A 24,465-nucleotide genomic window follows, 5' to 3' on the forward strand; every position below is an offset into this window, starting at 1 on the left:
AATTGCCACCCTTGTGGGGTGTAGGGGGCCTGGTTTTCAAGGAAGACAGGTTTGAAAGTCCTTTTCCTCCAGGGCAATTGAAGTAGTCTTTTGAACAGGGACATGGGTCTCCCCTGAACCTCTAGAGATGTCGGTGGGAAAGGATGAGAAAATATTAACAGAGACATGCTAGATCCCCAGACATGTAACCCAGAAGTTTGGAAAACGAGCAGGATCTACAGATTCAGTGCACTAACAGCTGGTAATGTGCGAGCCCTGACCTTGAGATATGTGCTGCAAGGTACCTCTCGGGCATACAGTGGCTCCGTGGAACTGAGGAGCACAGGACTGCTCAGGAGGCCCAGGAAAAACTGTGGTCCAGCCGAGACAACAGGTGGGTCCATCCCTGGGACACGTTATAGGGAACCCCAAGCTGCAGCTTGGATTGAGGCCAACAGCTGAATAGGGTTCAGGACACCATGAACACAGAGAAGCAGCTAATGCACAAGCTTCTGCCATTCTGCAAGTAGGAGTGGAGCTTTCAAAGCACAGTACCCCCTTGCCCCCAGGAAATCCAAGATCCAGAGGGTGGATTTATTAAAAAAAAAAAAAAAAAAAAGGTTAGGTATAAAAAGCCAGTAAAATTCTTAAAGAAAATATCCCCTACATACCATCTGATGATGATTTGGTAACTTGTGTTGGGGAACTTCAACCTTCTCTAACCTTCATCCTCCTGCACTGAGACCAGATCACATTTACCCAAACTATCATGAAAAATAAGCCTGCAAATTTCTCTTCAGCTAGACACAAAGTGCTTCTTTAAGATCATAAGATAGTACAGTATTTCTTCTTATCCCATGCCCATACCAGACAGACTAACCAATTACTGTTCTCCTCCTGAAAAATGTCTTATATGTGAGATATCTTTTCATGGGTCAGCTAAACATCACACATTCCCCACGTCCCCAGACTGTCTTCCATTTGCCAGCTTGACAGACACTGGGCAGAGCTACCCAGCCAAGACGTCATCGAAAGCAACTGGAGCAGAATAACTGCCTCCACCTCCTCACAAACACTCCTGCAAGGACATGGCCACTGTTTTCCAGTGCTGAGCCACATTTCAGTTGTGATCTGTTACAATTTGCAAGTTTTCTCCTGACAACCTCCAAGTGGGTTTCTGCTGAATTCTTTCTTCAAATGTAATCAGGGCCAGAGAAGAAAACAAAAATAAATAAAAGCACTTAAAATCCCTCTGGAATGAGCATGATCTTCAAGTGTATTCTTTGAAAAGTCAGTATTTACAAACAAAAACACATACAAGAAAAAGGTCCATACATCACCATATGTGAAGCGTCCAGCCAAGTGTTCTAGTTGGTTATAAGCTGGTTGTTTCATCACTCGTTCTAATATCTTTTCATTAATTTACATTAAGTTGAAAATTAGTAATGCTTCACACCTCTAACCCGGGTATGGTGCTTGCCCTCTTCCATCCCCATGAGTTCAAGACAGCTGCCAATGGTTCAGAGGCTGATCCTGCTTGTACTGTCATGTGTAAAGACTTGCTACAACCCTGTTAAACAGTATTACTTATTGAGTAATAAAAAAACAGAACTAAAGAAGACAAGGGTCTGAATACTGCAGCCTTTTTTGCATCATTTTCTCCTCCATCTCTGTTTAATAGTTTTCTTTCAACCTTCTCTTATGTCTAATAAATTAGAAAGCCCCTTCTTTTTGACTCATGTACTCCAATAGTTGTAAATCATTATGTACCACGCTCTGTGTAGTATTTAAATCTCGAGTCCTAGCTTCCATTTTTATTAGTTTCCTTTTTTTCAGACCCTTTAAAGAACTCCTGACACAGCCATGTTAGTAATAGTCAACAAATGTCTTGCCTATACATACGAATCATTTGCCTTCATTAGTTTTTTAGCACTTCATCTTCCCAACCAATTTAACTCCCGAGATCCCTGACTGCCAAGATGAATTTAAATTCACTATCCTTTTCTCCCTGCTGCTCATACCTTTACGTGCCTAAAAATGGCCAATTCTATCATATTTACTTGCTTTCCACTTTACCTTCTCTCCTTATCTTCACTCAGCTCTCATAAGCAAAAACACGCAATAAAGACAGCACCAGCTCACTTATTAACTCTTCTCCTAGTTAAAAAAATCCAAACAATTTATTTCAGATATTTCTAGATTGTAAGCCAACACTTATCCCCACAACCAGACGCCCAGAGCTGTTAGTGAGGAAGCCACTTGGAGGACTAAGAATGTATTATAAATATTCATGGAGTGCAGGAACTCAAAAATTTTAATGTAATACTGCTCCATGTTTAACCACACGGTATCAGTAATTCCATCCCCAGAACCATTAGTGTTTGATTGCTGCTTAGATTCAAAACGCTTCATTACTTTTGACCTACATATTTTGGCACTTTCACTCTTTCCCCACCTGCTTCACAAGAGATGCAGAGGAACCATTCAGAAGAGACAATATATATTGTCAGTCTTGAAACATATAAATATGTATATATATGTATACACACACACACATATATATATCTCTTCTACTGCTTCCCAAATCCCATCTGTGGGTGCATGAACACAGAAGTCCCCATATGCTTGTTCTGCAGAATGAGATAGTGATAATGGAAATAAGTGCTTAAAATAGAAAATTTCCCTTCAGCATTACAGTCATGTTTGTTTAATGCTGAGATTATAGCCCGTTTCTCAGCCTATGTTCACACACATTGCAGTGACCTACTTTCCGCTTTTAAAATCCCATGGCAAAAGTAGCGAGCTCACATGAGGAATCAGAAGCAGTCAAGAGAAATCTATCTGCCACATTTGTAATATAGTTTTATGGCCATTAATTCCAGCTAGTGTCAAACTAATGACATGAGGGACATCAAAGCATGAAGCCATTTACATAATACTAGAAGGATCTACAATTCTATTACTATTTATTCACGAAGCTTCTGCTTAGAGAATGAGAAAAATGACATGCTGTCTCTGCTCTTTTGAAATCATTATAATTTACAGCCTTGTGAAGAGTCAGCCAGTTTTCTAGGAATTTTTAAATTCCTCACTAAGGGAGTTTTTGGTGTTTTGCGGTGCTAAATAAACCTTGTCAATACTATTTTCTCTCTGTAAAACTAACCAATAAAGTACCTTTATTTGTGTGGAAAAGCTACTCAAGATTGAACTCAGCCATCTGAGGGAAGCCTAAAAAGAAAGGCTGCTGCAGCTGGTATTTGCATGGGAGCTCCCACCTACACACCACAGAACCAAGATGTAAAGGAAAAAAAAAATTATTACTCAGATCTCTAGTCTAATATTGAATTGTCTCACCTAGATGTATTTGACAGAGTCAGGTCTCAGGCGCACAGCTAAAGCAGAACCGCTAATGCTCCTGCTGTTTGACAGTAAGTAGACTGGACATTTCCAGGGTTGTCAGAAGACTTTCATGGCCTGCAAAGCTCCAGCCACATTGAGAACCGCAGTGAATGCACTGCGGGGCATTTCTGCAGTCAGCACAGACAAGTCTTCTGTTTTGTTTTCATTTTAGGAAAAATACAACAGTGCACAGAACATTTGACCTTGAAACACAGCTGGGCAACTGCATCGCACATCTACACAAGCTCTCCTGCGCTCTGCAGAAGGATGCAAAGGTGCAACGTGTGTCTAGTGTGCACTGGCAACCAGCGTGCCTGCAACACCAACTGGAAAGTGCATTTGAAGGCTGCAAAGAAGTGTTGTACATAGTTAGGCAGTAGGTTACTCCCAAGTATATTAATGAGGGGAAAAAAAAACTCAACTCCCCCCTAAATCTAAATGCTGAAACATTTTTATGAAGCAACCTGAGCAGGACCATAGATACTACTGAGACAGAAAAGCAGCAGAAGTCTCAGCAACAATGGCATCCATGGAACTCTGTTCACCTTCAACTAACCATAATCCTGAAGAGCAAACAGCAAGTTAAGTATTCCTGCAATTACTTCTTCAACAAGCAGGACTGCCTTTCAAGGCTAGCTTCCAAGTAAATCACTTTAATGAACAGCCTAAAGAACAAGAGGTACAAAAATTTATGCAACCATATATATATATATATATATGTATGTATGTTTCTTTTTTACATGAAGGTCTGGCCAGGTAAATCTAATCTTCCTCAACTCTCAGCTACTAAACTGGGTAACTCTACTTTGGATCTTTTAATGATTATTTGGTTCCCATTCATGTTGAATCTGAGACTATGGCTTTAGTAGAATACAGTATTTCGTTAAACTATCTGAAACTTCAAGTAATATACATATAAATGCATTTTTTTATTATTTTTTTTTAAGCAGAGTCAGCCATTTTGGTTTTAAGATTGAGACATCGATCAGTCCCTAAAACCTTGCAAAACTGTTTTCATGTGAGTGACATATTGAAAGATAAGCTGTTTGCATCATTGAAAAACAGGGTAGTGTTAAGAGATGTAACATAACAGATTTTCTAGACAAAGTATGGAAGACTTGACTTAGCTGAAAGCAAAGTATTTTTATCTGTAGCCAGGGGAAACATTAGAGAAACTGGAGACACAAGGAAATGACATAAAGGTAAATAAAGAATTGGCTAAGTGACAAACGGCAAGGCCATGTCAAAGGAGGAATTACCTTGCTGAAGGAACACAACTAGTTAATAAGAGTCTGAAGATCAAGCATCCAGAACAACTCAGGCTTAACATTTTTATTTTTAATCTTAGAAATTAAGAGATGTTCTGATGAAATGAAGTTAAAAGATAAAGCCAGCAAGCGGTGTTAGGATGCCATCCAGGAAAAATTCAGTGATTTTGACTATCAGAATGGTAGGCATGAGACAAAGTTTGACATTGTAAAATTCAAAGTCATACAAGGGACCAAAACAATGAACTAACAGGATTTATGCCATAAACAGGGAGTTCAAAAAGAAACACAGGCTGACCTTACTAATCAAAAACGGGAAGACTGAATTGTGTGATGAAGAGGTGAGAGAACACAGGAGCCTGACAGGCGACGGATGTCTGTTAGAGAATGGGATGCACTAATGCCCTGTAAGACCACAGCAAGATTTCTTCAGCAAAACATGTCATGCAGGTCTAATCAGCATCCCAGGATAAACAATAAAGAATGATGACTTGGGACTGGAAGATGGACAACAATATTAAAACTTTCTTGAATATCATGAAGAAAAGACTAAGCGTTCAAGTGATTTAGCTCAGCAAAAAAAGAAGGAAAGGGAACAGATTCTTCTCCATAAGTTTACTGGGGCAATTGTTAGGGAGGTGGAAATGTTTCCTCAAACTTAAAGTCAATATTTGCACAGAACAACTGCTTGTATCATTTCCACAGTATCTTCAGTATGGAAGTTAGAAGAAACTTTCTAAGTAATCTTCAGGGAATGGAAGCAGCAAAACAGCTGTGACAGAAAAACACATCTTTTTCAAGGTGTTTATTAAAGAAATCACTCCTCTACCTACAGTAGTTGGAATCTGGGTTTGATTATCCGAGAACATCTTTCCAGGTTCATGCTCACTTTGTAGTGTTATTAAATTAAACCAGACATATTTCCAGTTTATTAATAAACATCTTCAGTGCCTCACTCACCAACAGTAAAGGTGGCACAGGACAGCTCTGAGACACACCAGTGTGCAGCTCAGTGAAACACCCTGCAAACAAAGACACTGCACTGGGCTCACCATTGCATAATCCCAAAGCTTGATCCCAAAGTTAAGACTTTATGTCATCCCCGTAAAATGGGCAAAATCACAGCTAGCCTTTTCAAAATATCATTTGCGCCTTAGTTTCTCAGCAGGGTTGATAACTTCCATAAGCAACAATTAGAATGGGCAGGCTGGGCTAAGTTATTAGAATGTAACCGCACAGTTTTGGTCTATAACCAGCACACGGCATAATTCCAAGTTTTACAAAAGAGACATGGTTGTATTAACTTAATTGTATTTGAAAATCTGGCTTCTCTTACCACTGTATTTTACACTAAACACACTGCAAATAAAAGTATCCTATGAAAATAAGTTCAGTGCTTGCCTGTGTGTTAACTGCATTCACGTGACACTATCTCTCTTTAAAATGTGTATCTGGAGGGACTGTATTTTTCTGTGGGTTCAAGCAGTAAGTGGAAGGAAGTCTTTCAGTTCTTCACCATTACGTTTCAGATTTGTGTACACAACCGGCTTGGAAAAACCCCCACAATATTATATAGCTTTACATTTAAACAAAGTCCATGGTTTGTAGAGTATGTACATATTCAGAACATCATCAACAAGTGATTAACTTGAATCTACTGACCCAGGCTAGTTTGAAGAAAACAATCTGAAAGGGGAAGAGTGCCAAGGTGGTCTCAAGAAGCCAGTCCTACAGCTGGTAACCAGCGCCTGTATCTATCGCACACAGCTGGGCTCCAAAGATTCTCTTTCCTTCAAAAGGTTGATCCCATCAACAACGCTCCACAGTCAATTTTTTTAACAAAAGATCATTCTGGTCTCCCATGTCTGGTACTCTCCCCTTCAATAATATTTGCCTAAAAATGTAATTTAAGATTACCTGGGTTGGTATTTGGTTTGTCTCTATGCTGTAAGCCCTAACTGCAGCTAGAGAAATGGCAGCAAGTAGGATGCTGCTATGGTAGCGGTCCATTTGAACTGGGAAAGGTGACAATGTGACACCGTATCATTGCAATACAACACAAATCCTATTTTATAGCCATACCTAAATAATAAAGAAGCAGAAGTATCTTTTCTCAGACACAGAGAACATATCATCACTTCACATCTCAGACACACTGGACTAAAGTGAATAGCCAAATTTGTATTATCTGCATGTATTGGCGATTCAATGCTTGTTTTCTGCTATCAGAAACACCCTTGGACTTTCTACCCTGTTAACAAATTTCATTCTACAGCAGCACATTTTAAACTGGCCCCAAGAAAAGGAGATTTTAAAGCACAAAAAGCTGTGTGCCAATTAAGGCAGAATACATGGCATCATATCAAGAACCCAGACACCTCTAACCCTTCTCCTCTGCCAAATCCCATTAACATAGAACAGTTCTTACAGCCATTACAGATTGATGATGAGACCCACAACAGGTTTCTACTGGCAAACACTGTCTCACCTTGGGTCCTGACGCTCTGCCTGCCAGTTTCTGGTTAGGAAGCAACCGTTCTAATGGTTGGTTCAGGAAACCCAAGTTCTCCTCCTAACCTTCCCACTAACTCACCATGTGGCATCATCATTAGCTACCAGTGCATTTTCCTCTTGAAACTAGTAAACAGCCATTTAACATTGTAAGTTTTAATCTGCACAGCAAAAAGGACCCCAGAAGAATAAAATGCCATTGTTTAGTCTTACAGTCATCTCTGAGGGAACTACCAACACTCTTAAATGCAAGTAACTGCTAAATCCCCAGCAGTTCAGGAAAAGCAGAGAAAGACAGCAAGTTTAGTCAGACTCTCTGTTTTTTCAGGAAGCCAGACTAACCTCAGGGCACGGAAAAACAAATTTGTCACAGAGAACTCCAGAAAATTCTTTTTCAGCATAGACAGGTCAAATATAGTGTGCTCTAGTTAAAAGGAAGAAGGTTAAATAACATAGTAAGTTACATGACAAAATAAAACCAAGCATGCCTTCCAGATAATTTCTTTTTTGGGATGAATCGTGTTTTGTTCACTTCCTAGAGTCTCCTTTCACTTCTGTGCCTTGCTAAGTCATTTCTAATTTCATAGTTGCCTACAGCATCAGTTGTATGCAGAAATATCATAGAATAGTTTGGGTTGGAAAGGACCTTTAAAGGTCATCTAGCGCAAATATCTACAGCCCTAAAGCTATATGATCACTCCTAAAGGAGTTGTTAATCTTGCATAGTTTAACAGGCAATCATTAAATGCAAACAGCCAGATGCCTGTTAAGAAATTTCAATTTCTACCCAGTCATTTCCAGGAAGCAACTTATTTTGCCATTCACTGCTGCTAAAATGAACTGCCAGATTTATGGGAACAGCCTCCTCTTCGAACACCACAGCATCTCTGTGTTACAGAAACCATGACCCTATCCTGTTTGTTACAGCAGAAAAGAACAGCTTCAAGTGAGGAGGGACCAACTCTGACATACCAAGGTGAGCTTTTTCACACTGGATGAAGGAAAGGAGATACTGCACAGTATTCATCAGCAGAAGTGGAAAAAGAAGAGCACATACTTTAAAAATAATCAAACATTGCATTTTGCATAATTTTCAAGAACAGGGCAAGCCTTGCTTGCAGCATTATCCAAAGGGAGAAGAGACCCATTCAGAGAGGACTGGGCAGAGCTCCCTGGGCCAGGAGAGGACAACAGGATCCTGAGCATCCCTCACGCCTTCTTTCAAAGTTTTAACACTCCGGAAAATTGCAAAGCTTTTCTTTTCAGTACTCATTCAGCAATAATTCAGGTAACTTTTATGCTATACTAGACAAAAGCCTGAGTATTTTAGAAATGCAAACTCCACTGAAGATGTGCTTGGTATTTTATGGGTTGGAGTTGGTAATTAGCTCTACAAATTGTACCAAAATAGCAGCAAAAAGGGGGGTTACTGATGAGCATATTTATAATTTCTTTATTTTTCAGTGAATTAGTCATGCAAGACTAAGTGAGCTGAATATGTTCAAAACCATTTCCATAGAGAGTAGTTTTATGGGTTTAACGAGGAAACACTAGCAGCCAGCCTGCTAAGCATCTAAGCTGAATTTCCATTTGCTTAGCCACTTAGAAGATACACTTGCTCTGAAGTGTAGATTTGCTCTCACTACCAGCTACCAAAGATCTCCTCTTGCTCAGCCTCACCATATCCAGATACGTTTCGTAACAACAAGATTTTCTTTTTCCAGAAAAGGTCAGATTAATCCAAGATTACCCCTGGTACTAGTCAACACCACTGAAATGAGAACGCTGTGATAATAACAGATGCAGCATAGCTATAAAAGATAAAATGCACAATATAATCAGCCTTACCCTATTTTCAGGGATGGGACTGAAATGGAAGAAGATTAAAGAGCTAAGGCCTCCGAGTGAGCTACAACTAGAGCTAGGATTAGGGAAGTTTCCTAACCCCCAGGTTCATTTTAGCCCATGTCAAAGCTACTCTGACATCCCAGCACACAGCTCTTTCTGATTTTTTTGTAAGCAGGATAAACCCCTATTAAATCAGTTGTTTTTACAAACAGAACCCCCAGGTTTAGAACAGGAAGAAGAGGTAAAAAAAGGAAGAGTTTTAAACAAGAGAGCCTGTGCACTGTGAAAAGGAGATAGCAGCTTGGAGCAGGGCACCATGTTTCACACAAATCCACCTTGCCATCAGCCTCCACTGCACAGCAGTTTTGCTGGAGCTCCCGGCAGGTATCGGAGCTGGCAGCTGCCGGCGACTCTCCTGTTCATGTCTGCAGATGTGCGATGACTAAATTGCTGTAGAGTTGCATTCCTATTTGCCTTTTGCTGTTAGCTCAATAGCTTATCCCTGGGGCTTGGCCACATTACTAACTCAAAGGTAAATATTTAGCTAACCGATGTAAAATGAAAGATAAATTCTTATTATTAAGATAAGTAATTAACCTGATGTAGCAAAAACGTGATAATAAAGTGTTTAGACTACGCTTAATTTTGATGCATGTTTTACAGTACTATTGTTTGGTTTATTTTCCTTTGACAAGTCTCTCAAGCATACATGGCATATAATTTCCACTAATCTAAAGGGTCACTGCAGAAGCTATCAGAATAAGCAAGAAAAGAAAGAGGATGTTGTCTGAGGCAGTAATGGGGGGGGGGAAGTATCTTTTTAACCTGCAGTTAAGATCCAGAAAGACAGGCTAATTAAAGGAAAAATGGGTAACGTAAGTAGGATAAAAGCATAATGTATCTTTGGATGATAAAGCAGTAAGGGGTAAGTGGTTCTACTTGTTTGCAACAATAAACCTCAGTCTCTCTTCTGCCTGCCTCTTTTAAACTCTTTTAAAAATACCACTCTATTTTAAAAAGGCTGCCTCAATGTCCAGCCATTTACAGGATTATGTGTACAAAAATACTCTGGTATGCCAAAACAAAATTCTGAGAAATGGCAATCAAGCTGATTTTGTGTAAACACTGATGAACTTGAAGGACAGATGGAGAGAAAAAGGGTTCACATTTTCTATTAGATATTAGTCTGCATACTTCTTCAGTAATTCTCAAGCATACCTCCACAAATCAGTTGGTTTAAATGCACTAATAAGATATTAAATTCAAGATATAAGCTGGAATATTTTAAGCAATAGCTACTTGCTTAGGAAATTCAAGCTTTGTAAAAAGCACATTAATTCATCCAGCTGTCAGATGCATGCTAGCATGACTCTTAAACACACTACAAAAACTAAGGGTTTTGTGTTAACTTTTTAAATCTCACTAAGCCTCACCATAAAGCTTTTAGTAGACTCTCGACGTATGTACTACTTCATTATAAGCTTTTTTTATTTTCTATTCAACAAGTCAAGTCAGGATACATTCCACCTTTGAATCAAAGTTTAGAAGCAAAAAGTGAAAAAGGTTGCTAGGAAGATACCATTTAAGAGAGACACGGCCATGGCAACAGCATTTTTTAAACAAACAAAAAAAAAAAAGGTTCTTTTTACTTGTAGCCATCGCTGGAGCTTTCAATACATTCCCAGTAGCTGTACCAGTTCCAACACTTACTGTCCTTCATGCGTCAGCAGTCTTTTAGGAACCCAGAGTGATACTCGGTACAAAAGAGTGTTAGCTTTCTGAAAAACCTACATCCTTGCTAATTCCTACCTCTTCCCTTCCTCATTCCAGAGCTTTGTTTCCCCATGCCGCAACACCACTGCGGCTCAGAAGCATCAATGCTTTCAATTACATACTTGTGTCTTCAGCCTCACAGGGAGCTGCACGGGGGCAGATTCCCCTTTGTCCCTGGGGAAGCAGAGCATTTCATAAAGCAGTTCCAGTGGGCTTGCCATGCTCTACTTTCTTGCAAATAACAGAGCTCGTTACACAACTACTTAAGCTGATTTGATACAAGAAGCAAACAAGAATACGGCCCAGGAAGAAAAGCTTCTTGAGCATGTCATTTAACATATGTAAAAAAGCGGACTGATTTATGTCAGAGTAGACTGAACTTCAGGATCTAATCAGCATTTCCAGTCAGCCAGCCTAAGGTTTACCTTATCTGTACTCCCTTTCCCTAAAGTATTAAGGAGTACCCATCAGCAGCCAACTCAAACCTTGCTACTAGACATAGCATCTACACTAAAAAACATTCCTTAGCAGGGAAGTATTACAGATTGTGCACACACTTGATTTTACAGTTACGCCATACAACCATTTAAGTTTTAGTGTTACGTTGCTCCTAGCACATGGGGGCAATTTTGTTTATTTTGAGGTTTTTTGGTTTGGTTTTGGTGGGGTTCTTGTTGTTTTGTTGTGGGTTTTCTTCCCATCACGCTATATTTTGGTGCAAAACTGCACACAAGACAGACATTTTGAATAGTTATTTCAGAAAATCACTTGTTTAAAATACGGCTGATAAAGCACGGGGCGGAATATCAAAGTTATGAAAACAGTTTAGGTTTTTTAATCTAAAAATAATTAAAGAGGAAAACTTTTCTATATTAACTAATTTTTTTTCTAATCATGATGTCCAGCAAGACATCAGAGCCAAAAGACTGTCATTTCATCCCTTGTTACCAGTACTATCATCAAAAAGAAAAACAAAGGGGGTTTTGCTATTTTCAGTCTTCACCTGGCTTCTCAGTTATGAATTAACTACTTATTCACCTGACTAGAGTCACTAGAATTATTAAAAAAATATTTTCTGAACTTGCACAAAAAGCTGTGACTGTCAAAAGCGAAGCCTTTCTGGCCAACACAGGTGGCTTCCTGAACACAGCCAGTCACTCCCTCGAGTCTTAGTCTGCTCTCTGTAAGACACAACAACATGAACTGGCTGAATCTTTTCTGTCTTACTTTAGGAGATTAAAGAATTTAAGCCTAAACAGAGTTCATAAAAACAGGCAACTAGCATATTTAAAAACGTAATAGCCAAGTAACATTGCAAATGCACAAAATCTTAACTGTTCCCCACTGCAATGTGCTTGAATAGTGCCCAAAATGGGCACCACAGTAAGAAAAACCTGGAGTACAATGCTGAATGTACTTTAAATGTTTAGTAAAATCATCCCCTGGTAATAACATGGCAACTTGCTGAATCTAGTAGCCCATCGGGGATGCAGTACTATCATGCAGGCAAAAAAACCCCTCGACATAGGTTTTGGACACTTGCTGAATGGCTTCACATGCTGCCAGAGGGATCCTCTCCAGCACAAGGAGCATGGATAACAGGAAACCCACTTGGAGTCACACGAAGCGGGTTCACGACAGCAAAGTCACCAACTGAGGTGAGTAGGAGAGTCTCCACCAATATAAACCCCCTTAACATAAGGCTCCTATAATCCAACACATTAGACATAGCAGAAGTCTCACATAATGTGGAAACTTTATCTATGATGAAATTTACCACCACCCAGCTTCTTGCTCAAAAGCTGTATTTCATCATTGATCAGATATGACATCCCAGCCAAAAACATTCACTGCCAGCAGTATCCATTTCTTCCCTTACTATTGTATTTGGGAAAGTCACAAAGTTTAGTTTAGTGAAACACTAATTAGAGGACTGTTATGAGAAGAAACAAAGATAACGATGCAGAGATTCCAAAAAGAAAAGAAAAAAAAACAGTGCCAAGAATATACAAAAGAAAAATTGTCCTTTGCTCCATGGTCAGGGTAGAATTGATGTCAAGATATGAAATCCGAAGCAAAGAATAACTTGCTATTACATTAGTTTATTTCTTTTCCCAATACAGTTCATTAAAATTACCAAAAAGACAACTTTTATCACAGTGCCAAGGCTATCAATTACATTTAAATTAGATCCAGGAAGTTTCAGAGAAAGTGTGGTATTTACAGCGTACGTAAAAGAGGTTGTCTATAGTCATAAAACACTCCCTCGTTGCACTGATGCTTCTACAGGAAAGCACCCAACTGCTCCAGCGACTTCCCGTGCAGGGAGATGTCACCATACAGGGCACGTGCCCTCTTATGAGCAGACAGCAAGGGCAGAAGGTACTCGGGTTTGCTGACAGTCAGCAGCCATACTCACTAGATTTAAGGCACTACATAATACTTGTTTTGGGATTAGAACTGAAATTTCAAAGTGTGTTCAGACTCATAATTACTGATTTTATGTAGTTTGACCTTGAAAAGTTATTTCTATTTAATATGTACATATACATATAACAAGCCAGTTAGAGGTGAGAAATCTATAGCTGCCCAAGTAAGGCATCAGGAATAGGGAGAAATGGCTGTATTTTGTGAAAACTGACAAAAGACCATCTGAGGTATTACTGCATCACTGCATGAAGCAAAGGCACAGGCATTAGCATAGACATTAATCTACAGTTCAGAAGAATTTCTAATTTATTTCACATAAACCCAAATAAGCTTTTAGAATTTGTCTCCATGAGGCAAAGAGACCTCTGAAGACACTAACAACCACTCTTTCCTTGCCCCAGTTGCTGCCATGGGGGCCATTCTTTAACTAAGCCTAAAGAGCACAAAGTAATCACTTTCACAAATGGCACTTTTCACCCGAGTTTGTTTTTGCTCCACTGAACAAAAAAAAAAAAAAAAAAAAAAAAAGGTAGGACACAAGGTGCAGTGCTTGCAGCCCTCCACAGATGCGGAGTCAGGACTCCCAGATTAAGCAGGACGTTGAAAAGGCAGCGACTTCTGCAGAAGGTGACTTGCACCGTTAATGCCTTCCTATGATTTCATAAGAGAACTGAATACAAAAGCTGTCATTCCAAGGGCTTTCATCAAGTTTGTACATGTGCATTTAGGATAATACAGGTCAATCTCCTCTGCTTGGATGGTCAAAGAAAACAGTAGTATACCAGGCAGTTTAGAGGGTCACAAGCAAGTCGCACATCCAGAATCTTCAAAAGAGTTTGATTATATGCCCTCAGAAGTGGCCTGACTTTTGTTACAAACAAATATGCACAGGGATGCATATTATGATGCAATTCTGGGCCCTGGGATTCAGAAATCATCCTGGAATCAAAATAATCTGCCCATCAATGCCTAACAAAGGTATCACGAACAGACTGACTTAGTGCTGCTTGCTGTCAACAACATCCAGATACCCTTTAAAGAAAGGAGAGGTGAAGTTGATCAGTCTACAGCTACCTACACTGGACATAAATTTCTCAAAGCTTTGCTTGTTTGAAGTTCACTGAATTGGGGGTGGGGTGGGGGTGTTTTGTGGGTTTTGTTGTTGTTTGTTTGGTTTTTTTTTTAATAAAAAGAACATTTCTGGTAGGAACTATGCAGAACTTACCCCAAGAACATGGATTATTTATTTAAAACTTTTACATGATGAAAGAAATCAAGATCAGATATTTACAGCAAAAAAATAAAAGTTATCAGTCTGGCAGGGAACATACTGAGACTACCCTGTGTTGCAGAAGTCAAGGCAGCAGTCATTAGTGGACCTATCTGTTATACAAAATGGTCAGCAAAACACCAAAAACCCTAGAGGTACACTAGAACACAAGCTTCTTTCCACTAAAATTTCATCTGAAAAAAAAGTTTGTATTAGTAGCAACTGGCTCCTCCTCCACAGAGACAAATAAATTTCACCTATTTAATATTCCAAAATCACAGTTCTTCAAGTAAGTTATTCCTGTGATATCAAATACTCATACAGTCATTTCAAGGTGCAGATGAAACCAGCATTGTGAACTGAATATTCACGAAAATATCCAAAGTCTTAACAGAAAGGAGGACTTAGAAAATTAGTAGCACAAATGACTATCTTTCAGGACATGCTCCTTCACTATGGTCAATATACATCAACATCATTTCCACACAAAACGTGACTATTCAACTTACCAAGCTGTGGAAGAGCAAGAGAGATTCAAGGACTGAAAGCTCTTAAATGCACTTTTAGCACAGACCTGTACTATTTTAATGCCAAGCTGCTGCAGGACATTATGTATACTTAAAGAAACATTGTTAAGCAGCTCACAATACACCTTTTCAGTTCATAAGAACTCAAATATCCATCAGGTACATTAAACTAGTATGCAGTCAGACAATACAGAAGAGCTGTATTAATAAAATGCACACTGAAGTGACAGATCTGTGCCCTGGTGATCTCATGAGTCATCTTTCACTGCGATCTGAGTGCTCAGTGACTTCGTTCCCCTGCACGACACTCCACCGAACACTCAGCCACATGAGAATTACAGACCTCGATCTAATCCAGGGCATGGAAGGGGCTCTTCAGAGAGGTCAGGTTTTTCTAAGCAAAGTTCTGTGCTGAACAAAAATTTACCCCAATGTCTCTTGCGTTCCTAGAGTTTAAGCACTTCAACATCTGGGAAGTTTCTTTAAGCTTGCTGAACTGCTTGCAAGTAGCTCATGAGTTGGGATTATGCTAACTGCCACTCAACTCCTTTGCCAGCCGTAGAAAGCCACAAGGGTTCTTCAGTTGAAAGAGCACAGGCTCCTTCAGAGCCTGCACAAGGGGCACCCCGCAGAGCATAAACCTTCATCCTCTGCACTCACCCTGCAGCAGCAAGGGGGAAGCTGCACGTCCCCTGGCAGTGCCTCTGCCTCCCACCCAGCATCCTCACCGAGAGTTGGGGAGCGCAGGGGTATAACACCCCCCAACTTCTGCCCCCCCAGCTGTCAGATCAGGTTCATCAAGACGCCCACCTTCCCCTTTCCCTATCCATCTCAGGCCTAAAAATAATCGCCCGCAAAAGATCAGACAGACACACACAAAAAACCTCTTAGTCATGCCCATCTGAAGAACTAAACAAGCCTTCTGAATTATTCAGTTTGCTGCTTTTTTTAGACTGAAGCAACAGAAACATGAACTCTCCTTTAGCGAATATGGTTGGATACAGACCCATTCTGAAAAGCCTAAAAAGCTCTCCCTTAAGTTCAGAAAGTATAAAAGCCTTTATAAATAAAAACTTGCACCAAATGGGAAATATGCAGGCAGGTAAAACAGGAAAAACAGCTTTAATTAGAAAAGCACAACTTTAGCATTTTGTAAATAGGACACTTAAACATAAGGAATGACTTTTTTTAGGGTTTTTTGTGGGTTTTGTTGGGGTTTTTGTTTTGGTTTTTTGTTTTGTTTTCTAAACTTCGTGCACTAGCAACTTATTCAACAGCAGAAGAGGGTTAGATAACAAACAGCAAAGACTCAACCTCAGCTGGCGTGGCAGTTAAATGCTTCCAGTGTATACAACATACACTCAGAAATATTGTTCAGTGTAGATTACCATTCCCATGGACATGTCATTTTTCTGTGAATACTCACAAATATCAGGCATCTTATGCCATAAGAGGTGCACTGCCACAAACACTAGACATTATTTACTAGCTAGTTCACATGTGCAGATTTTAAGTACCTTGTAAGTCCAACATGGAAATGAGCATCTATCGCACCCATCCCCAGTTCACTTTTTATTCCTTGAGCACAGTGGGAAGAAGTGTTCCTTCTACTTCTGCCCACTCCCCCAACAACAACAAAATCATGTGGCTCATTGAAAGAATTTCCTTTTTAATGTATTAACTATATTACCTAAAACAATTTTTTGTTGGACCTTTTCAAACATCTATCCAGACAGCAAACTAATCCAGTGTAAGTCATTTACCTCTTTTAGAAGTAACACCAGAGTGGTTATTCAAGCACGTGCAGCTACCTGTAGATATTAACTATGAACAAGCAGCACAATCCCAAGAAGATTCTCACCACAGTACAACTATTGAGAGGTTAGTTTGAGATGTTTATTAGGGTGATTTATTCAACAGTGATATACAGCTTCACGTCATACAAAGCATTGGAATCATTAAGAAAAATCAGAAGTGATAACAGACAAGCTTATAAGCATAAGAAAGTTTAGTATGTTCTGCAAAGGTTTCATATCATCTCCAAAGACAGGAGATAAGTATGGATAACATGAAATTTAAACAGAGGAACACATCTGGTATCTACCTGGCTTTCTGAAAATAAAAACTGCAACATGAAACACACACTCCTGCATGTTCATTTACTGCACTGGATTTTCAGCAAGATACAGGTATATTTTCTGGGAGTGACAAAAGATACAACATTCTGTATTGACCCTCCCACATCCTCTTCCTCCCCTTGCCGAAACATTCAGCCTCCTGGGACCGGCATGTTACACTTCTGCCCCAGAAAAAGCAAACACATGACATTGCAGAGCTTTTGGTAACAGTCCTGTAAAGAAGAACCACCACAAACAAGAAACAACCATCTCCCTTCTCTATCTACAAGTTTACGCTCAAATTTGTAAACCTAATGACATTTAAAATAAACAGGGATAAAAATATGGGGGTAAAAAAAAAGTCGTAGTGTAATGGAATGAATTATTCATGCTATCAGCTAAGACAGTGACTGAACCCCCAGGGGTGCCCCCGTCTGCATTAGCAGTCCTTACTTTGGTCTGCTCCAGACACTGCTGTGCCTGGTTAGCTGACAAGACATCCAGCCCCGTTTCACTGAACTGGGAGCTCCTGCACCAGGCAGATTGCTCCACAACTTCATTGCCCGCTTCGCAAAGCAAGTTGACCTAGCCAACTGCTACAAGTGCTAGAAACTCCCCTCTAGCCAATACTTTAAAGCATTATTGCATTTCAGTAAAATAAAGCATCTGTGGGAAGGGGAGAAAGTCTGATATTCAGTTAATCTGAAACCTTCTATTATTCAATCTGAAAATTTCTCTCTGTAATTTATTAATTATTCTCCATTTCTAGGGCACAAATAGTGAAGACCACTTAAGGCAAAAGGTGATAAAGAATGACTTGTGGAACCAAGCTAAAATGCCTCCAAACTAGCCATGATGCTGCCTTGCTCCAAGATCAACCACATTTAAAAAAAAATAGCTACAAAGAGGTCTTTAAAGCCACGAACACAACAATCTCCTCTTATGGCAACAGACACCAAAAATCCCCCAAAGAGGAAAGCACTTCTTGACAACAAGAAGGACCAGATGCCTCTCCTTGCATCACATGCCACTGCTCTCGTCTCACCTTTTGGTGTGACTGAGCAGCAGACCTGATGGTGCTTGAAGTACAACTGGAGAAATGGTCCTGGATGGCCCACAGACACATGTGAGCAGGAGCTTCCACCACCCCCAAAAGCAGGTGAGGCTTTGGTGGCTTGTCAAAGGTGGAAGCTGTTGGCTACATGCTACCACATGGCATTATTTCCAGTAAAACCAGAAAAGACACGGGGCAATCTGTGAGTTACCATTATTGCTCTAGTCCATGGGGAAATGCTTATTTTTGTACCTCAGTCAGGATCTGGTCTCAAAGGCTGCTGGCCTTAAGCAACTGTGTGGTGGCTCTGCCAGGTAAGCACACTGGACCAGCAAGGGAAGAGCCCAGTTTGGCAGCTGAGTGCCTGTAGACAATGAGCTTCTCTTAGAAATGACAGCTAGCTACCTCGGAGGAGAAGCCAATGGTGTTACTTGTTCAGAAACTGGCACCACAAGGATGTCAGCTACTAATGAGGCTTTGAATGGTGGGTAAAGCAATAAATTGCCACCAAATTAGAGAACAAAAGCCTCGAGTCCTGATGCACATCACTAAACAGGCTGATTATACAAAATTAATTGCAGCAACTCTGGACACTGTCACCCTGGGTGGGGAGCATGTGAGGTCTTGGATTAAAAAAAAAAAAGTAAATCAAGACTGGATGGGTCACTTTTTGAAGGAGATCTTCAAAGATGACCTCTGATGGCATTAGCAGTAATATTCATTCAAGGTGCAATACTCTTCCAGTAAATCATTAGTAGACCGGTATCATAATGTAGTCATGGACACTAGCAGGGTACTAGGAATATTCAGGTGCAAGCTACTCTTCACAACAAGAAAATACCATTTTTAGGCACATCAAAGTATGTTAGCTTTTGGCAATTTGAAGAATCGCATCCTACCTTAGACTAGATTTGGGTTCAAATAAACCCTGTACTTTTATCAAGTGTTGTAGGCAAAGTACCTTTAGCTTCACAACACAATTATCCTCAAACAAAACATTCACTAGTCTACAAAAAAACAGGCTAGGCTTGCCTCATGTAAAATGCTAAGTAGTCTCTTTAAATTATTTCCTTCTTTTGCATTTTATCTGTTGAGTGCTAGTAACTAAGACTCTTGTGTTTGGAAAGCTTTGCAGCTTTGTAGAGACAGCAGAAATCGCAACAGACTTGCTGACCTCTTGCAGCTCTGTTTAAGGTTAAAACAGGCCCATTCCTTTTGGCGTTGCTGGAAACTGTCATAATTATTTCAGTATAGGTTTGACAATTAGTCCTAGATCTTTTGTTTCTCTCAGTTTTAGAAGGGACAGAGTATTTTTCATGGCAGGTAAAATTTCATCCAAGGCTGTCATTACCAAAACAAAGCTAGAGGCATGAAGTTAAAGAAAGGCAATTTTCTTTCTTACTTCCAAGGCCTGCAGGAAGCCGTACAACAGCAAAGCAGCTTACTGAGGCAGGAATTTTGGGTGGGTTGTTTTCCCTTATACTCCCAGTTGATGGCAAGTGCTTGCACCCCATAATCCACCCCTTACAAACCAGAGATAATGTGCTTATACCTCAGTAAACACAGTTTTTCCTAATCTGTTTCTCAAGTCTGCATAATAAGTGCTATGATGTGAAAACACCTGTTTTAAAGAAGACAACATTATTAAAGATAAAAGCCTCATATGAGAAGGTTTCAAAGCATCAAGGATAAAGGCAGGTAAAACTCAGTGTTATTCTAAAAGGCTGTGGTGAGTACAGGGAGAAGGGAAAGGAGCTGCAGTCATGGTGGACCCATCCGCTATGAAAGCACAACTTTAAATTTAATATCTGTTATTAAGCATCCATGAAAAAGGATATAAATTAAATTTAAAAGTGGTTGAACTAAAAATGGAGCTGTAGTTGTGATTTAAAAACAGTGGGAGTGCTGAAATAGTGCAGTTAAAAACCATCGTGCACATTTGTGCTTACACAAAGAAAGGAAGGTTTCAACAAGCACTGCAGAGCAGAGAGGGAGGAGGAGAAGGGCTGATCGGCCGACAGCACAGCTACCCTTTGGTTTCTTCTACACGCAAAGTCCAAGGATGTAAAGCAAGAGCTCTGTAAAATGCTGAAGATTTTAGAAGTGTAATGGCAGGTAGAAAAGTACACTGGTCTTGTATCAGTGGCAGCCCCAGTGTTAGGAGACAGTCTAGGCTTCTAGGAGGAGAAAATAGAAGAGAGGAAAAGAAGTAGGAGAGGGAAACGGGATGGGGAAAGGGGCAAAAAAGCGCAAGTCATTAGTAAACATGAACATTCAGGTAGCACACTGCACAACAAGCAATATTTCATTTAGTGCAGCCAGGAGATTTGCCAAAAGCCAGATTAAAGACACATGGAATTTTGCTTTTAGAAGTGTCTGAAAATATATCACTAGTCATGTTATGGCATGACATTGTGCCACATGCAAAAATTAGCTGTGATAAATCAAGATTAGTGACAAATTGTTATCAAAAGAGCAGCAGCTCAGGATGCTGCTTAAAAGCACAATTTGCACTGAAAGCAGTGACAAAGTATTTCTGTGACCCAATCTCAGATGACAGAACGACAAGCAGGCTGGTTGGAGAGAAAGTCCAGCTAGGGAAAGTATGAACACCGAACAGCGATACTTCCCTAGGTTACTTCTCATCTTCCAGCAAGATAATGAACAGGATCTTGGAACAAGAGGTATCCAGATTAAACTATATGATCATCCTCGATGGATTTCTTTTCAGAAATTTGTCTCTTTTAACATATGTAATTCCTTTGAACTCTAGGCAAATATCCTGCAATAAGGAGTTGCAAAAGTTACACTGTTTAAAAATTACACTTTTTTCTTTTAAACCTGCTGTTAGACTTTTACTAAACACCCTCTAACCTTTGCATGATGAAAGCTAGCAGTTAGTTCCCTAACTCAATACCTGCATGCCATGAGTGATTATAAGCTATTAACAGTTTCCCCACACCCTTGCTGATTCACTTGAATTGCACCAGATGTGCACAGCTTTCCTCCAAACGCTGCACCAACTGCTCTTCTATTTATCCTTATAAGGAAGAACAGATTTAATAGAGAGAGTTTCAGTCTATGTGCTGAGTACCAAAGCCAGAGCTCCCAGTCTGTAGCTCTCAAATTCTCAAAAAAAACCCCAAAACCCCACAAACCAAATAACCAATCGCCACATACAGCTCAGCACTGCCAAGAACTGCACCCTTCAGAGAAACTGCCAGTCTCTCACTTTCAGGGGAAGCAAATGGGCGCAGAGGGTTCGCAGCCTCACGGCCACAGGTTTGGACCCTCAAGTAAACAGGCAACGTATAGTCAACTGTTAACATTTTCCTTTACATTCTGAAATACTGTGCTATATGCATCCCTGAATCAATGGTTTAAATACATCACTGTTACAATAAAAATAATTAAACAGTTAATATAGGGTTTTGGCCCCGAGTAACATTAGTTTGGGATTTATGCCATCTACTACATTAATGGCATTTCAGAGTGGGGATCCGGTCAGGAGGCAGCACAGGCTGCCAAACCAGCACTAAGATTTCAGACCTGACTATTTCTAACCTCTGCATACAGATACACCAGATGTCTGTAGATAATGTTGCATGCAATAAAACATTTTGATAGGTGAAAAAAATGTGCTGCAATGCTTCCTGTGATGTAGAGTGGAGAGATAACCAGACATTTGTATTTTTCAAATATCTTAACTACATCTTTCCCCAATACTTTCCCTGAAGTCTGTTTCAGAATCCAACTCAAGCACAGCTCGCCTTTTAAAAGCTCTCTCTGTAGCTCTTACACTGCTTTTTGTAGCAAAAAGCTGGTTTCCTTGAGCATTACTTTCCTTAGTCCTCTCAGCTACTCTCCCACCTCTGCACTGGGCCCACACTGCACATCCAGAAGAATCATTTCAGCTTTAAAAAAAGACAGATTAGGGAATAGATCCAGCTGAAAACAAATAAGTGAGCCAAAAACTGAAGGTGGCTTAGGGCCAGGGAGAAAAGGTTTTAGGCAGCATCACCTATTAAATGTAGAACCAGGCACTACTGAAGTCTGTCACCTGGTCTGGAACAACTTGCCTGTATTTCTGCAGAGCACCAGCTGCTCTTCAACTTCGAAAAAAACCTCCATTATCTTACTGAAAATTAGCATTTCTCCGTTACTCTCAAATGTATAAGCATAGATATTTCAAGTATTCCATAGAGAAGGGGGTAGGGGGAGAGAGTCGGTGAAGTAGTTGTGTTGTATGTATCTTCTATTATTCTGGAAAACCTAATTAACTTGATGCCTATGACTCTTCATCCTTTGACATGCTGTTTCTACCACTTTGATGTCACTTTTAGACAGCCTTTAACGAGAAAAAAAATCCAACTCTACCCCACAAAGATGGAACATATTAATAAATTAAAAAGCTTCAGAGACATAAAAAGTATTTTTGATCAAAGTTGTTCGCATTTAGTGTGAAGAGTTAAACCTCCAGAAAGCTAGTATTAAGTAAATAATAAGAGATTTTTTTTAAACACAATTCAGAAGTTCAATTAAAAAAACCCTCAATGTATTTAATCAGTCATACCCAGAGTATCATAAATCTGATTTTATTTCTATCTCCTTTTAGCTACATGTATTTAAAAAAAAAAAAAAAAGAGAGAGGGGGACAAAGTATCCTTAGGAAGTTTCAGAAGTTTTCTTAAATTCAGTTTTATACTGAGTTATAAAAGATGCACAGCTTTCTTTTGACCAGATTTACAATGGGAAGTTAAGTACAAAGATCAATTTTTATATTCTCATGCTCAATAAGAACATAAAACTTGCTTACACTCTAATGACAATTACAGCAAAAGAGGTGTTTTAATTCATCCCTGTCTCCCACTCCCATACGTTCATCATTATCTCCTGGATTTTTTTTTTCTTGGGGTCACGCCTACAGACTAGCAGGGATGCTAATGCTGGGAAAATCCAAACAATCTTAGCAATGATCTGTAGTGCTAAAGCTGAAGCTGGAGATCATGAAAAAGGGAGACCAATAAATAGCTCTTATCAATGCCAGGACAACAATTGACTTTTGAATATTTTATCCTGAAGAAAATAGAGGTGCTACCGTACAGCCTGTCAAAGTCCGCACCCTCCTCACCACAAAAGGAAACAAACCACTGGCTTATGCACACAGTCGCAGCATTGGTACTGCTCATCCTAAACAGTTCAGCTGGAATTTGGTAGGAAATCCAATTCATAGTAAGAAAGTCTCATAGAAGGGAACTGGTATTTATCATGTGACTGCTAATGGAAAGATCAATTATTTTCCAGATTCCTCAGAAGTTTGAAATATTGGTCCACTTAAGTCATGACAAATTCCTTGCAGACAAAGCTATCCTAACACTGTTTGAAAAAAGGTTCAAGACCACCTCAATTTCAGCTTTGAGATTGCTAAAATAAATATTAGGAGATATTTACAGAAGGGTAGTTTGGACTGGAAGGAGAAGCTGCAGAATAAACAAAGCAGTGTTATTTCAGTAGCAGCTAAGAATTAGTGAATGAAAAAACTGCATCAAAGGATGGTGTACTCAGAGAAGAAACATCACTGTCAGTCTCATGGGGAACAGGAGAAGTCATTCTCACAGGTTAGGGTAGAGTTCAGCTACAAATATTATGGCATCACTGGAAAGCCATTTAGGTATCAGTGCCCTAGATCTTGCCTTCCCAACACTGACCATGGATAAAGTATACAATGTCTTCAGAACAAGGCTTTATGCAAATAAGTAATTTCAAACCCAAACGATAATGCATTTCTCTTTTGTTTCAAATTCTTTGAAAAGATCATTTGAAAAAAACACAAACAACCCTCCATGGAGAAATATGACTCAAAAAGATGATGCATTTTGTCACAATGAGGTTTTACTGGTCCAATAATAAATAAAGAAGTTGATGTGTTTCCTTCAGACATTAAGCACATACCTGCGCGGTGATCTTCTATTCCATGGTCACCATTTTCTACAACTGTTGGCCCAGAAGCTGAAGTATCTACAAGAAATCAAAGGAAACGTGAGCATTGGATGAAGTTAATCTTAATTGAAAACTTAAAAACAATGTTGTAAGGACAACACTAGTGTTATCAAACACAGATAAGGGGTTTTTTTCCGCCCAGAATTATTTTTGAAATAAGTTAAGGTACCCACATGGCACTGAGTCTGTGCAACTTAAAACCCAAAAGGAAGAGCTTTTCAATCACAGAAAATCTAGTCCCATGAAGAAGACTCAACACATAACTAGAAACTGCTTTATCTATTCATAG

General features: G+C 39.6%; 1 protein-coding gene across 17 annotated transcripts in view; it reads right to left on the bottom strand.

Moving 5' to 3' along the window:
* MAP4 (microtubule associated protein 4) overlaps positions 1–24,465 on the bottom strand; it is a 164,279-nt gene that overhangs the window by 77,579 nt on the left and 62,235 nt on the right. For 15 of the 17 annotated variants that reach the window (XM_069778471.1, XM_069778464.1, XM_069778465.1 and 12 more), the window contains exon 4: positions 24,129–24,194. In XM_069778471.1, the coding sequence (XP_069634572.1) occupies positions 24,129–24,194 (66 nt within the window). Of the gene's footprint in view, positions 1–10,814; positions 10,913–16,879; positions 20,354–24,128; positions 24,195–24,465 lie in introns of those variants that run through there. The other 2 variants (XM_069778481.1, XM_069778476.1) reach the window with 2 other exon arrangements.

This window comes from Haliaeetus albicilla, chromosome 2 (assembly GCF_947461875.1).
Source record: "Haliaeetus albicilla chromosome 2, bHalAlb1.1, whole genome shotgun sequence".
In the NCBI taxonomy this organism is placed as follows: domain Eukaryota; kingdom Metazoa; phylum Chordata; class Aves; order Accipitriformes; family Accipitridae; genus Haliaeetus; species Haliaeetus albicilla.